At 54.6% G+C, this 15,156-nt stretch overlaps 2 protein-coding genes across 2 annotated transcripts in view; one reads left to right on the top strand and one right to left on the bottom strand.

Moving 5' to 3' along the window:
* The window catches only part of FUK (fucokinase), a 17,101-nt gene extending 12,404 nt beyond the window's left edge, over positions 1 to 4,697 (top strand). The window contains exons 20-27 of the mRNA XM_010850850.1: positions 16 to 182; positions 277 to 498; positions 785 to 928; positions 1,083 to 1,202; positions 2,721 to 2,908; positions 2,985 to 3,084; positions 3,563 to 3,786; positions 3,959 to 4,697. Of these exons, the coding sequence (XP_010849152.1) occupies positions 16 to 182; positions 277 to 498; positions 785 to 928; positions 1,083 to 1,202; positions 2,721 to 2,908; positions 2,985 to 3,084; positions 3,563 to 3,786; positions 3,959 to 4,045 (1,252 nt within the window). The 3' untranslated portion in view covers positions 4,046 to 4,697. The remainder of the gene's footprint in view (positions 1 to 15; positions 183 to 276; positions 499 to 784; positions 929 to 1,082; positions 1,203 to 2,720; positions 2,909 to 2,984; positions 3,085 to 3,562; positions 3,787 to 3,958) is intronic.
* A 252-nt stretch (positions 4,698 to 4,949) lies between these two features.
* Positions 4,950 to 15,156, bottom strand: part of COG4 (component of oligomeric golgi complex 4) — a 24,993-nt gene continuing 14,786 nt past the window's right edge. The window contains exons 11-19 of the mRNA XM_010850721.1: positions 14,775 to 14,941; positions 13,838 to 14,003; positions 9,631 to 9,693; positions 7,757 to 7,873; positions 7,091 to 7,183; positions 6,267 to 6,350; positions 5,966 to 6,067; positions 5,602 to 5,730; positions 4,950 to 5,420 (exon numbers count right to left, since the gene is read on the bottom strand). Coding sequence (XP_010849023.1) covers positions 5,286 to 5,420; positions 5,602 to 5,730; positions 5,966 to 6,067; positions 6,267 to 6,350; positions 7,091 to 7,183; positions 7,757 to 7,873; positions 9,631 to 9,693; positions 13,838 to 14,003; positions 14,775 to 14,941 — 1,056 coding nt within the window. The 3' untranslated portion in view covers positions 4,950 to 5,285. The remainder of the gene's footprint in view (positions 5,421 to 5,601; positions 5,731 to 5,965; positions 6,068 to 6,266; positions 6,351 to 7,090; positions 7,184 to 7,756; positions 7,874 to 9,630; positions 9,694 to 13,837; positions 14,004 to 14,774; positions 14,942 to 15,156) is intronic.

Below are 15,156 nucleotides of genomic sequence, written 5' to 3'. Positions count from 1 at the left end.
CCTTCCCTCCTGCAGGCCAGCCTTGCTGGTGCGGGCCGCCCGCCACTACGAGGGGGCCGGACAGCTGCTGATACGCCGGGCTGTGATGTCCGCCCAGCGCTTCGTCTGCTGCATGCCGGTGGAGTTGCCGGCGCCCGGGCAGTGGGTGGTGGCGGAGTGCCCGGCACGGGTGGACTTCTCTGGTGAGCCCATGGAGGAGCGTGGGGTGGGGGTTGGCACCCCAGAGCTGAGCTGGCAGCCCCTCGAGACCAGCTGGGTCTCGTTCTGTTGCCACAGGGGGCTGGAGTGACACGCCGCCCCTGGCCTACGAGCTCGGTGGGGCCGTGCTGGGCCTGGCTGTGCGAGTGGACAGCCGCCGGCCCATTGGGGCCAGGGCTCGCCGCATCCCGGAGCCCGAGCTGCGGCTGGCGGTGGGGCCCCGGCAGGACCAGATGGCCGTGAAGATCGTGTGTTGCAACCTGGATGACATGCGGGGTTACTGCCAGCCCCAGGCCCCAGGTCAGCGCGCCTGCCACGTGCGTGGCGGGGAGTGGGGGCGGAGCCTCAGAGCCTTCAGGCCACAGCGGCCAGGCCTGAGGGGCACCCTGCCGTCACCCCCACAGCCCACACGGGTGCAGAAGGGAGAGCGGCCCGCGGGCTGTTGCCCAGAGCCCGCAGGGCCTGTCGTGACTGGGGAGGGGGTGTGCACTGCTGCTGGGCTGAGCCCCTGGCCTCGCTGAGACGGGTTGGGGGCTGTTTCCGCCCTGGAGACCAAACGCCCAGCTGGGGACTGCTCCCTACGCAGGGGCGCTGCTGAAGGCAGCCTTCGTCTGCGCGGGCATCGTCAGTGTCTCCTCCGAGCTCTCGCTGAGGGAGCAGCTGCTACGCGCCTTCGGGGGTGGCTTCGAGCTGCACACCTGGTCTGAGCTGCCCCACGGGTCTGGCCTTGGTGAGTGGGTCCGCCCCTTGCTGCACACCGGCCCGGTCACCCCTTCAGCCTCGCTCTGGCCCCCTCGCCGGGCCCTGCCTCGTGGAGCGGGAGTGGGTGGGGCAGGACGGGCTGGCGGAGCGGCTTCATGCCGGCCCTCTCTCCCGCCCTGCAGGCACCAGCAGCATCCTGGCGGGGGCCGCCCTGGCGGCGGTGCAGCGGGCCGCAGGCCGCGTGGTGGGCGCGGAGGCCCTGATCCACGCAGTCCTGCACCTGGAGCAGGTGCTCACCACAGGTAGGGGGCTGCCCCAGGGCAGGACGGGGGTCATCAGAAACGGGCTCCCCTGGACCTGCAGAGCGCCCACAGCTGCGCTGGGCTGCACAGTGATTAAGAGTTGCCTTCTTATCCCTCTCACACTCTCTCTGGTGCTTTCAAAATGAACTATTTCTACCTCAAAGGACTTGATGTAGAAACAGATACTCTTAGGAGTCCGTGCAACACCTTTCTTGTTAGGTATTCCTTCCGTCTGTGTTCCTAAGGGCCGTCCCTCAGGGCGGGACTGGGTTTGGAGTAGGGGACAGGCCTCTCAGCCTGCTTGTCAGCACCTTGTCCCTCCCCTGGCTGGGGCCCCCACCACCTGAGGGGGCGCCCAGCACAGGGCCATGGTCATACAGAGTGTCTAGCACCAGGCTTCTCACAGTGGCGGCCCCTTAGTGTCCACACAGTAGAGAGCAGCAAGGCCTGTCTGGCTCCAGGGTGCTCTCACCTCGGGATGCCGAGCCTCCCCTCCAGCACAGCCCTGGAAGGAAGCAGCCACAGAGACACACAGATGCCTGACGATGGTCTCTTCCCTGGCCGCCGTGTAGCCCAACTCCTCCTCTCACTGTATTGACTCACATCCTGTAATAGGTGGCGTTAGCACAAAGGCCCAATAGGGAAGCCTTTTAGTTTTCTCGGAGTGTACCGTTCATATCCTTCATTTGGGCAAATGACAACTGCTTATTAGATACCCACTCTGCATTGGGCCCTGGGGACAGAATGAACAAAACCAGGGTCCTTGCCATCAGAAGTCATATGGGCTGCTGGAGACGAACATTAATCAATAACCACTCAAATGAACGTATAATTACAAGCTATGCCAGGTGCCCTGGAGAGGAGGAGTGCCATTAAGGAGTTCTCAGTGTTCCAGGCCTTGACACTAACCACGTTTTGGCCAAAGCGTTCCAGATGCCTCCTGCCATTTGCGTTTCATACTCGAAACCCTTGCAGGCCCTTCTCCAGGTATCAAAGACCTGTGGTTTTGACATTTTTATATAGCCATCAGAAGAAAAGAGATCCATACCTTTCATTACTGAAGCAGAATGTGAACAAGCTATTTTATATAAAGTTTGATAAGATATGCCGAAAAGCTTATTTCTACCATCAACACCCTTTATCAGGCAAGACGGGGTGCAGGAACTGTTACGCTGTAGGGAGAGTCCTGTGTCATCCTGCCCTGGGGGAAAGGTTAGGCTAAGGTCTTAATCCTTTGATGTGGTTTACCCCAGTTCCAAGAACACATTAGGTCTGCAGCAAACCTCAGGCCTTGGGTTAGGTTCTAAGCTTGGGCTCTGGAATGAAGCCCCTTCCCCTGGGCTTGTCTTGCACCCAGGGCTGGGGCGGAAGCTGTACAGCTCAGCTGACTCAGCGTTGGTGAGGGTAGCTGTTTTCCCAGGCTGGTCCCGGCCAGGGACGCAAGGCCAGGAGCCTGGACCAGGAGAGGGAAGCTTGGCCAGGGAGGCCCCAGCGGTAATGGGGCTGGGGCTCTCGTAGGAGGCGGCTGGCAGGACCAGGTGGGTGGCCTCATGCCCGGCATCAAGGTGGGGCGCTCCCAGGCTCAGCTGCCACTGAAGGTAGAAGTGGAGGAGGTCGCTGTGCCTGAGGGCTTTGTCCAGAAGCTCAATGACCACCTGCTGCTGGTGTACACTGGGAAGACCCGCCTGGCCCGGAACCTGCTCCAGGTGAGCCCTGGCCCCAGGAGGGAGGAGGTGGACTGCTCAGCGAGGCTTGGCCTCACGGCTCCTGCACTCCCTGCAGGATGTGCTGAGGAGCTGGTACGCCCGGCTGCCCGCCGTTGTGCAGAACGCCCGCCGCCTGGTGCAGCAGACCGAGGAGTGTGCAGAAGCCTTCCGCCAAGGTGAGGCGCTTCCCCACTGGAGTTCAGAACCCCAGAGTGAGTGCCTGCTGCTGCTCGTGGGTCTGAGGCCAGGGGGCTCTGCAGGGCTTGGTACTGCCCTCGGTACGAGGCTCCCGGGGACAGAGGCCTACAGTCTGTCCTCTGCAGGGTCCGACACTTAAGTGCGAGTCGTGTCTCAGGACAGTACTTGCATCCTGGGGAAGGCCTCCAGTCCACCTACTGGGAAGCAGATGGGGGAAGAGGCTTGGCTTCACAGCTGGGTTCCAGGGAGTCAGAGCTAATCAGGGCCACACAGTTAAATGATCACTGTGCTGGGTAACACGCCAGCTGCTCTGTGCTCAAACTCCTTGAGGGGGTTTTTACAGCTCCTGCTTGCAGCCAGTACTGGACCCAGGTTCTGAACCAGGATACCGGTTAAGCAGTGCCTCTGGGCGCCCCATCCAGCCTACAGATGACCCCCTTTCTGCCTCCACCCCAGGGAGTCTGCCTCTGCTGGGCCAGTGCCTGACATCATACTGGGAGCAGAAGAAGCTCATGGCTCCAGGCTGTGAGCCCCTGGTGGTGCGGCTTTTGATGGATGTCCTGGCCCCCTATGTGCACGGCCAGAGCCTGGCAGGGGCAGGGGGCGGAGGCTTTCTCTGTCTACTGACCAAGGAGCCGCGGCAGAAGGAGGCTCTGGAGGCCGTGCTGGCCAAGACAAAGGTACCGGGTGGTTGGAGTATGCTAACTGGCGGGGACAGGAGCCCTCCCTGTGGCCCACCAGTTAACCAGGGCTACAGCTGTAAGCCCCCTTGGCCCTGCAGCTCAAGTCCAGCCTCCTGAGAGCCTGAAATCCATGCAGAGCCCACTAACACCTCCCATCCTTTGCTCCTAGGGCCTCGGGAACTACAGCATCCACCTGGTAGAAGTGGACACTCAGGGCCTGAGCCTGCAGCTGCTGGGGACTGAGACCTCTACCTGAGGCCCCTTCTCTTGAGGCTTGTCCCTCTGCAAGAGGAGAAAGCCTGTAGCTACAGCAGCCCCTGCTGTCCTTCCTCAGGGGAGCGTTCAGTCTTCTCTCCACCCACTTCTCTGTGAACCTGCTTCCAAAGGAAAGCAACCCAAGCTCTGGCCCGGCCCTTTCTAAAACCTGGTGTAGCAGAGACGGTGCTCGGCAACAGGACTGAGACCTGGTTGACGGTGGCCTAGGCTTAGCCTGTGCTCCATCTGGACCTAGGAAAGTCCCAAGCTAAGCGTTTCCTGTGGCCTTTACAAATCCAATGGCCTTGCTTGGGCCTTGGCCTTCTCACTCTCCACCAGGGCCTGAAAGAAGGGAATGACAACCGGCCTTGGCAGACCACTGGGTCCCTTGGTAAGGCCGACCTTGAAGAGGCCTTTGGGGTCATTTCCTGTGGCCTTCCTTAGAGGTGCAGTTTTTGCCTGAGTAGAGACTTCCTATTCAACACTCCCTCCCAGGCTGACTCAATGGAGGAGTGGGAACATGCCTGTGGCAGACAGCCAGTGGAGTCCTGCAGCAAGCTGCTGCTAACTGAGGCCTTAACCAGCAATGCTGCAGCTCTACCACGTACCTGTGGGTTCTCAGTCTTCCTGGAATAAATTCACTCTGCATTCCAGGCTGTCCTCACGAAGATCCTTTCTGTTCCCGCTGGGAGTGTGGGAACCTGCCCCTGGGATGATCCAGCTTCTGGTGCCAAGGGCCAAGAGGGGATGAGGGTCTGGGACTGGGTGAGGCCCTTGTTGTCATGTGCCGCTCTGGGCACCAGAGGAGACTGAGGAGTCAGACTTCTGCCTTCATGTTTCAGTGCAGCTCGTGGACCTGTCTTGCCCTGTGGCATCCAGCCCTTCCTGGAAACAGCACACTGGCCTCTCTTCAAGGAGCCTGTTTATTCAGGGCGATCATAAATATCACAGCCTCTCCTTGGAGTAAACCTCAGGTCCCCAGATCAAGCCAAGTCCTTCGGGACTGGCAGGGAGGCAGCTCATGTGCTGTCACGTCCAAGGACGAGGGGATGGCCCTCCGTGTGGAAGGCTGGCCCGCCCTGGCGTTCCCACCTAGTTAGGAGCCAAGGCGGACCTACCTCTCTCTATGGGGAGACACTGTTCCCTAAAGCACCCCCACAGGTCTGAGAACAGAGAATGGCCAGAGTAGAGGCCTTGTTTCCCCGCTGCCAGCAGGGGAACCGGCTGGGCTCGTGCGGCAGCTACAGGCGCAGCCTCTTGATGTCCTCGCTGCGGAAGTCTATGCGCAGGGCCAGCACCTGGCGCACTTCAGCAGGCGTGAGGCGCCACGTCAGCGGGCCCGAGTTGGCGCCCCAGTAATCCAGGATCTCGGTCACCTGTGGGAAGAGCAGAGAGAGTCAGCAAGGAGGGGCCAGCCCGAGAATCCCACCAGAGGCAGTGCAGGGGCGCTCAGGAAGGAGGCGGCCTGCAGGGCTGGGCTGCCACTGGAGACCCAGATTTCGTCTCTGCCTCTCCTAAGTCAGCTTTCTCTGGCAAGGCCAGGGGAGCCCCACATACCCGCTCCAGATTGAGGATCGTGGCCATCTGGGAGAGCCGGGCAAACTTGTCTCGGATGGTCCAGGTGGTGACCGTGGTGAGGTAGGCAATGAGTGACCTCAGCTCCTTGTCAAACTGTAGACCGCCCAGCTGCATGGGAACATGAGTTCAAGGCCTGGCCCTCCAGCCCAGCAGCACCGGCCCCCAGCTTTGCTCAGTGCTTGGCTCCAAGGCCAGCGGGGAGTCGGATGGTGCTTCAGTGGGCTCTGCTGCTTCAGGGCAGCACTGAGCCTATATGCACAGGGCCTGGGGTAGCAGGGAGGGGACTGACTCGTCCTCCTCAGGGAAAACAGTAGGGCAGAGGCCTGCGCTCTCTTCACGTTACCCGGTTGAAGGTGGACTTCAGCACCACTTTCTCCAACTCAACTGCGACAAGGCTGGTCATGAGGCTGGTCAGGCTGTCGTAGATGACTGGGGACAGGCCGGCCTGCACGCAGAGACTGGATGTCAGTGGGGGTCCTACCTTGCCCCTTTGCCTCCATACGAGCTGTCGGGAGTGCTTCCACAGCCTGGGGCTTGGAAGGGCATCCAGGGCTCCCAGCAGGAGTGCGATGAGAAGCCTCAGTGCTGCTGATTTGGGCAGAGGTGGCTAATTCTACAGACTGGTCCTGAGAGCCCTTGCTCACCTTGAACTCGGCCATTTGCTGCTCCAGATTAAGGATGAACTGTTGAACCCAAGGATCGTTGGCCTCATAGTCACTGAATTCCTCCTACATCAGGAAGCAAGGTGGGTCAGCAGGGACTTCTCCAAGGACCATTCTCCCCCACCCCACTTCCACTCCTTTAGGGAAACACTTCTGTAGCTTATGACTCATCCAGCCTAAAGCCAGCTTAAAACCAGGCTGGCAGAAACTGCTGTTTCTGCATCATACTTCTGACCGGCAACTGAAGTAGTGGCCCAAACAACATGGTAAACCTCCTGGCAGTTTACCCCCTCTTGTATCTCGTGTTCTATAGGAATGAAAAGATTGTGTATACATGCTCAGTTGTGTTTGACTCTTTTGTGACCCCATGGACTATAGCTCGCCAGACTCCTCTGTCCATGGGATTTCTCAGGCAAGAATACTGGAATGTGTTGCCATTTCCTCTTCCAGGGGATCTTCCTCACTCAGGGATCGAATATGTGTCTCCTGCATTGGCATGCAGGTTCTTTACCAACTGCATCAGCTGGGAAGCCATGAAAAGATAAAGCTAGAAAAAAAAGGTCCTAAGATGTGGGGCAAAAAGAGCCTCAATAAAAGAGAATACATCAAGGCAAACTCCTTTTAGATGTCTTTTGGAGCCCTCTGACTGCAAGAACAACCTGTTACTGGGAGGAAGCTAGCCTTCGAGGGTGAGGGAAATGAGCCTGAGAAATACGTAAGGTACAATCTATAAGACAGCTCCACTGCTGGGGGCCGGGGAATGCAGGGCAATCCTGGGCTTGACGGCTGCCTGTGGTCAGGCTGACCTCCTCGATATTGTGGGAGACAGAGAGGAAGGTGTTGATCCAAGGCTGCACCTGCGGCTTGATGGCTGTGCTGTTCAGCTCTGTGAGCCCTTCCTGCAGGAGAAGGCAGAGACGCGTCAGACGTGGGAGGCACATGCCCCATCCCTTCCCTTTCTCCGCTCCGTCCACCCTTTGTCTGCCAGGGCATCCTCAGCTCGGAGCCTTTTCTGCAGGCCCTCTGTGAAATCTAGCAGAGATAATGCTGATCCAGGAGGCCAGGAACAACCTGTTCCTTCCGAGATCTATCCTGAATCAGGTCCAGGCCAGAGATGCGGCCATGAGGTTGGTCTGATTTCTGAGCACCTGGTACCAGGCAGCGCCTTCGGCTAAGGCCACGCAGGTCTGCGTACCCACGTGGTTCCATTTCTTCTGAACACCTTCCTGAGGGCTCCTGGCACTGTGGAGGCCGAGTGGAGATTCTAGAGGACCATGCCGCCAGCTTGTCAACATGGCAGCAGCACTGCTAAAAACCTTGAGTCTTCAAGGGACTCGCACAAGTTCAGTGGCGGGCACTCTGGTCCCTCACATCTCCTCCCCACCACGCCTATTTCCTTATATGTGTGGAACCCATGATGAGCCAGTAATGAGAGTCTCAGAGCAAGACACAAGCCCAGGACTGGGGCTTACCTGCAAGAGGTCTCGGAATTTGCCGGACACGGCAGCCAAGTCAGAAAGGCAGCTGTCAAACTTGGCCTGGGCCTGCTCCCCTCCAATGCCCTGGCTGAACAGCTTGGTGCAGTCACTCTAGGAGAGAACACCCAGCCATCAGGCTTCTGAGCCCAGGGAATATCATCACGACCACCGCTAAGATTTAAGTGCTTACTGTGTGCCAGGCCCAGTTGCAAGCATTTTACTTTTATTAAAGTACTTTTCTTATGAACTAAGTACTATTATTATTTCCATTGTATAGATGAGGAAACTAAGGCACAGAGAAGTTAGTAATTGGCCTGAAGTCACACAGCACTGTCATGAAGCCAGGATTACAGCTCCAGAGCACCTGTTCATGAACTCCACACTGAGGCTGAGTAGCAGAGAACGCACAGGGACGCTGCTCTGGGTTGCCAGGAGCTGCCTGCGTTTCCTGCAGCCTCCTCAGGGTTTGTGCTGTTTTGGCTCCAGCGGGAGCCAGCAGTGAGGAAGAGCTGCTAAGGGACCAAAATCCAGCAGGCTAATTAATGTTACAGAAAAGTCAGGAGCACAATTTAACGTGCAATGACTTAAACACAACAGACAACCACCTTGTTGAATACTTAAAGATGTGAAAGGCTCTACGGTACTGGTCCTTTGTGACTATCGCTCTTATTTTATTCCATTTTAAGACCTTTTTGGGGTGAATTTCTAAGCTGGTCCAGTTTACAGCAGCCTCCCGAGCCTCCCTCAGGAAGCCCACCAGCACTGAGGCCCTCTCCTCGTGTCTGCTCCTGGCCGCCTCAGGCAGCCCAGCCCTAAGGCCAGCACTCAGCACCAGCCTCAGCGCAGAGCCCCGTGCTTTTGCAGCAAAGCGCCTTCACAGGTACTGGTGCCTGCGGGGAGGCAGGACCCTGGCTCCTCTCCTCTCCCAGAAGCAGCGCTCAGGAGTGGAGGGGAGCTGGGCTCTTTGTTTTCTGGTATTTAACAAAGTAAATGCTCCATGCTGTTGTGTGTAACTACTAATACAATCATTAACCACCACTGCATGCTGCTCATGTACCAGGTGCTTTATATTCTTGTTTAATTCTCACAACAGACCTGTGGGGCAGAGACCATCCTTCCCGTTTACAAGAGAGAAAACTGAGGCTCAGGGAGGTTAGAGAACTTGCCTCAGGCCCCACAGCTGGCCAGTGGTCAAATGGAGATGTGAACCCAGGGGTATCTGACTTCCAAGCCCAAGTAACTTCCATTGTTATATGGCCTTCCTTTAAAAAACGATGACAACAACTGGCTCTCTACAGGGTTAGGTGAACCCTATATCGTATTTTTTTCGGCTGTGCCACTCAGCTTGTGGGATCTTAGTTCCCTAATCAGGGATTGAACCCACGCCCTCACAGTGAAAGCACAGAGTCCTAACCACTGGACTGCCAGTGAATTCCCCTCAGAATCATTTTTATCTCAAAATTTATGGAAGACTTTATTATTTTTATAAAGTGCTTTCAATCCTGTTTTTTTTTTTTTTTTTTAAACCAGGCTACCCAACAAACCAAGAGCAGGGCCCCATGAAGATCTGTATTTCATTTCATTGATGAGAGAGGTGACACTCAGGGATTTGTCCAAGGTCACAGGCCAAGTATGTGCTGAAAGAGCTAGCTTGAATTCTGATCTCCCAACTCATGGGTCATAGTTTTCTGTAGTTCAGAGATGCGCTGCTACCATCTCAATCACTAATGAATCCCCTCAAGTGCTCTGAGGAAGAGCTGACTCAATGCCAGGAATGCCATGGCCCCAGCAGGAGAAGCACACAGGGCTCACTCTCAACAGGAGGCATGGGAAGGCTGCAGAGAGCCGATGGCCAGGGTCCCCTTTACCTCCAGTGTCTTTTTCAAAGTGGAGATGTTTTCGCTGCAGACTTCCACGTTGTTCAGCGTCACCTGGGAGACAGGACAGAAGAATGTCACTTCCTGCTCACTGCTGTTGGTACCCATTCCTGAGGCTCAGGGCAGCTGAGGACCACCCTCAGCACTGTCACCAGGCAGGGGGCTCAGGTCTCAGCCAGACAGCATGGTGGACTAGGCTCGCCCTTTCTCCAGAGCCTGACACAAAGAGGCAGAGAAGCTATCTGACCTCAGAGGTAGGGATCCAGGGTTTCAGGTCTTTTTGTTCTGTGTGTAGGCATACAAGACTGGGAGAAGTCCTGGGGTCCAAACCTCCAAGCCAAGGTCAGTGATGCAAAGGCTGTCACCGATTTAAGAAATGCTTCCTGAGAGCCTGTTACCTATCAAGTATTTTCTCAACCATTAGGTCTGCGGCTCGGCCAAATACCTTCTGCAAAACAAGTACAGCTGACCCTTGAACAACACTGGGGTTAGGGGCACAGTAAAAAGTAAGCATATAACTTATAGCTGGCCCTCCATGTCTACATCTAAGTCACTTCAGTTGTGTCTGACTCTTTTAGACCCTATGGACTGTAGCCCACCAGCTCCTCTGTCCATGGGATTCTCCAGGCAAGAATACTGGAGTGTTTGCCATTTCTTTCTCCAGAGGATCTTCCCAAACCAGGGACTGAACCTGCGTCTCTTATGCCTCCCGCATTGGTGGGCAGATTCTTTACCACTAGCGCCACCTGGGAAGCCCACCTGCATCTGTGAATCTGCATCCATAGATTCAACCGTGAATCATAGAGCTGTAGTATTTACCACCGAAAAAATCCATGTATAAGTGGATCTGTGCAGTTCAAACCCATGTTGATAATATAGTCAACTGTATTATTAAGCCAGCTCGCAGGTGGAAACAAGACACCTAAGAGGGTGAAATGACTCAACAAGGTCAGTCAACTCTTGATTCAGAAAATATTTAAAGTGCCCACTATGTGCCAGGCACTGTGGAAGGTACTGGGAATAAAACAGTTAACAGAAAAAATTCAGCCCCTTGTAGAGTATACATTCCTGAAGCAAAGTTGATAATAAATGTCAGGGAGTGATAAGTGCCACAAGGAAACATAAAGCAGAGGAGGATAGTAATTCAGTGAACGACAGGCCACAACGCTAGAGCCAGGGTTGGAATTTAGGTCTCCCCACTCCAGGTCAAGGGCTCCTTCCTTTATAATTCAACTCTGTATGAGCCTGATACATAAACAACAATCATAAAAAGCAGTGTGTGACAAAAATGATAATTAAGGTAGAAACTGCGATGGTCATTTAGAGGAAAGAAACCATGTCTTGGTCTAAGGCACAACAGGAAGCTCCATGGCAGAGCTGGTACCTGAGAGGGACTTAGGAGGCTAGGAGATGGCTCTGGAGAGAAAGGCGAGGGCATTTCTCCACCCCCACCAGCTTCCGCTAGTCCACCGCCCTGTTTGATATTATCGTAACGGTACTTAGGATTATCTGATATTGTCTTCTTTGCTTCTTGTTTGCCTTTCCCACTAGAATGAGAGCTCCACGAAGGCAGGGATCTAGTTTGTCCAAGAGAACTTTCTTGATCATGGCAATGTTCTAAATCTGAACTGTCCAGTACAGTAGCAATAACCATGTGTGGCTACTGAGCACCTGAAATGTGGCTGGTGCAACTCTGTAACTGGATTTTTAGCTTCAAGTTAAATAGCCACAGCATACTGGGCAGTGCAGCTCAAAACCCTACAACAGTGCCTGATATACAGACATTTCTCAATAAATATTTGTTGAATGAATGAATGGCTTCTGGAGAAAGGATAATACAGGCAAATGTAGAGTGGCAGAAAATCCCAAAACATATCTGGAGACCAGGAGAGTCGGGGTAGACGTGCAGGGAAATGACAGGAGGTGGGGCTGCAGAGATGGGTGACGTCTGCCTAGGGCGCGGGTGCTACGCGGTCCTGGACACCGGGGTGGGGCTGAGGAATATGTAAAGTGGGTGAACACTATATGAATACAGCTGTGGTTTGGGAATACTGATCTGGAAGCCACTGTGTGGGAGAAATTAGAGTTTGAGATAATCACGCTGCCCTTGAACGGGTGTGCCAGTGCCATGACCAGGAAGGCCGAGGTGAGGGAGAGAGCAGCTGATGTTTCAAGAGGAGAGTCAGAAACCTCAGGATTTCTGGGTGAAAGAGGCTCAGAACCCCAGGGACTGAGATTAGGATGTCTCTTTTGTCTTTCACAAGAACATTGCCCTTGTCAGCATCCTGCAGCCAGTGCTGGAAGGTCATGCTGCTGACAGTGCTGCTAAGGCTGCTTGCACGGTGGACGGATGACACTTGAGGGGTTCTTTCCGCGTGTCACAACACCAGGCCACCAACATCACAAGCTTGACACAAGGCCACAAGCATCACCAGCCTCCAGAGAAGGAACTACACTGTCACGACAGCTCAAGGATGGAAGCCATAACATAAATGTTTCCAAAGCATTTGAGGACATAAGAAAAATCTGTCATGAGGGGAAAATGGATTTGGGTTCAAATGGTATTGATTTCAAAGTTTCCTTGTCCTGACAGTCCTTGTAAGCATGGATTCACTGGGCTTATCCCAGCTCACAGTGACTGATACATCAGCACCGTCGGGGAATTCATGCTGACAGCCAAATAAATCAAGGTGACATAAGAAATAGGCCCTGTGGTGGGAGTGATGACATTTTAAGTACTTGGCGTCAGGAAAACTAGAAAACTGTCACCAAGCGTTTAGCATCACCTTTTCTTGTCGGCCTTATCTTCTGGGCCTCAAACGATGGAGCTGTTTGAACGGGAGCAGCAAATGTGTGAGCACACAGCAGTCAGCCTACTGGGGACTTGTGGAGACGAGGGATGGAAAACAGGACTAGAGGGACAGATGTGTCAGACTCAGGAGGCCTTCAGCAAAATGCCCAGGCAAAGATGTCTACTTTTGATGTGGTAGGTAGTAGGGGTCATTTCTGAGCAGAGAAATGAAAGAATGAAAGTAAGTTCTGTGAAGAATGAAATAGAATGCAAATAAAAAAGAAAAATTAAAGTCAGTTCATGATTATATGAAGCTGGTTGCCAGAAATGCTGGCAAAGTTCTCTAAAGGTACAGAAGCAATAATTTCTTGGACAGAATCCTGTTTTTTTTGGCAACAACCATGACATCCTAAATCGACAGGACCCGTGCTCAGGGAAAATATTTTCAACGACAAGGAGAAAGTAGGACTGCCTGAATAGACTTCATTGGATCTGTCTGAGGACTGGTTACTGTCGTTTTCCCTTGCACAGGGACAAGGTAAAAATTAGCATGTTTAGGCTTCTGTCTCTGAAAGCAACATCTCAACTTTTTTGGTGTCATAGTTCCCTTTAAGAATAATAAAAGCTTAAGAACCTTGCTTCCAGAAAAAACACATATACATTTTTGCATCCCCTGCAGGGTGATGTTCAGGACTCCATCTGTGGACCGCTGTCGACTGAGAGGTCCATTGTCGGATGTTTCCTTCAGGTCTCTGAACCCCAGGAGCCGAGAAGAGTCTGGCCAATACGGGGAGGGCAGAACAGCCTCTGATAGCACCATACCCACACATGCCAAGACAGCAGGTGCCAGAAAGGCCTGACCACAGGCCCAGGACTCATCTGCATTCTTTTGGGCTCATCACAAGTTGGTTGTTGCCTGGTATGAACCCTTTCTTCCCCTCGTACTTCCTCCCCAGCTGTCACACAGCTGTCATGCTGGGTAGCAGCGCTTGAAGAAGCTCACCTTCCTGAGGAGGCTGAACGCCTAAGAAGTGTGCCAGAAAAGCAGTTTGGTAGGCCTAGTGGGTCAGCTCCCTCCCCCACTGCGGGCCGTCCTCAGAGAAGCGGTCTGGGGGCTGGCACAGATGTCATCCAAGCCTGGTACTCAGTGGAGCCCTCAACAGCTGGGGGTGCTCCCGGGAATGGGCACTGGGGAGCTCTGAGGCGCCCAGCCTTCTTGGCAGGAACAGGACATGTCCTGGCTCAGGCTGCTCTGAAAGAGGTCCCTGGGTTAAAATGGTTTCAGAACCTCTAGAACGAGCCTTCCTTAAAGGAGGAATTTTCCATCTCTGCAGACACTGGAGAAGTCTCCAGTTGATGGCTGGTTAACCATGGCTCAGCCCAGCTCCCACCTGTGGGGCCGCCTACCAGAAAGGACAGCTTGGCCTCGTCGGTGCTCTCGATGCCTTTGGTGTCGAACTTGCCCTGCTGGAGGCTGCTGTGCATGATGCTCACGGCACTGGTCACTCCACGCTGGATGTCCTGCAGGGTGGTGGCTGGGAAGCCCATCCGCAGCTTGTGACACAGGACGTCCCTGGGGCAGAAGGGCACACGGGGACTGGTAGCACGCAACCTGTCCTCCAGGACGGGCGCACCAGCGGGCTCACCACCCCGAGCCAGCAGCGTGACCTGCTCTTCCCAGGGAGCAGGAGGCCCTGAGCAGTCAGGGCATGAGAGGCCGCACCCCCTCAAAGGCATTGCTGTGGCGAGCACACACAGAGAAGACTGGCCGGCTCCTGACTCCCTGTGCGGCTGTCACTGAGCGGCGCTGAGCTCCAACACGCTCAGGAGGAAGTACAGCTTGGTGAAGGCAGCGCTGTGTGAGAGTGGAGACATCAGCCTGTGAAGGTCAGGCTCCACTCCATGTTCTACCACTTATGAGATGTGTGATCTCCCTGGGCCCCGGGTTTCTCATCTACAGAAGAGAGCCAGTGGCTCCCACCTCACAGGGTCGCTGCCAGGACTGAACGGGAGCAGGAAATCAGCACGGTGCCTGCTTTGTAGCAGAGGTAAGTATCACCGTTAACATTACAACTGCTGTCTTCATCTGAGGTGCCTGTTCCCTTTCCTCAGTCTGAGGGCCAGAAAGAATCCAGTCCAGGGAAGACAGATTTGGCCTATAAGGTATCTGGGTGCTGTACAACTGCCTGGAGTCAAGGATGTGGTGCTATGGATAGGAGCTTATAGCCTATATAGAACTGAACTTGAATCATAAGGGAAAAAAAGGAAGAAGCAAAATGGGCCCCGGGAATCCAACAGGAGGACCTTTCCGCCTCCCAGAGAGTGGAAAGGGTGGAGGCTGTACCTGAAGTCAGACTCCAGCTCTGTGGTGGCGAGGTTGATCATGGCGCAGAGGCAGTCGATGCTGGAGCTAGACAGGGCCCGCCCGATGCACTTCTTAACAATGTAGAAGACGTCATCCACCATGCTGGATGTCAACTGGCCCTTCTCATAGGTGTCCAGGGCCACAGCCTACCCCAAAGGCAGATTGCCCAGTAAGGGCCCCGGTTCTGTCACGGTTCTAGATAGTTCTGTACTTTGTCTGCTTTTCCTAAAATAGCTTGTTCTGGTCACAGCTTGGAGTGGCTCCTCCTTGCTACAACAGTTAACTTCCCTACTGATCACCAGTGTTAGGAAACTAAGTAGTTAGGGCGTCTTGAGAATATCTGGTATGCACGATATAAGAC

The sequence above is a fragment of the Bison bison genome, unplaced genomic scaffold (genome assembly GCF_000754665.1).
Source record: "Bison bison bison isolate TAMUID 2011002044 unplaced genomic scaffold, Bison_UMD1.0 scf7180017864295, whole genome shotgun sequence".
In the NCBI taxonomy this organism is placed as follows: Eukaryota; Metazoa; Chordata; class Mammalia; order Artiodactyla; family Bovidae; genus Bison; species Bison bison.
The sequence above is the reverse complement of the archived record's forward strand: the minus strand, read 5'-3'. Positions and strand labels throughout refer to the sequence as shown.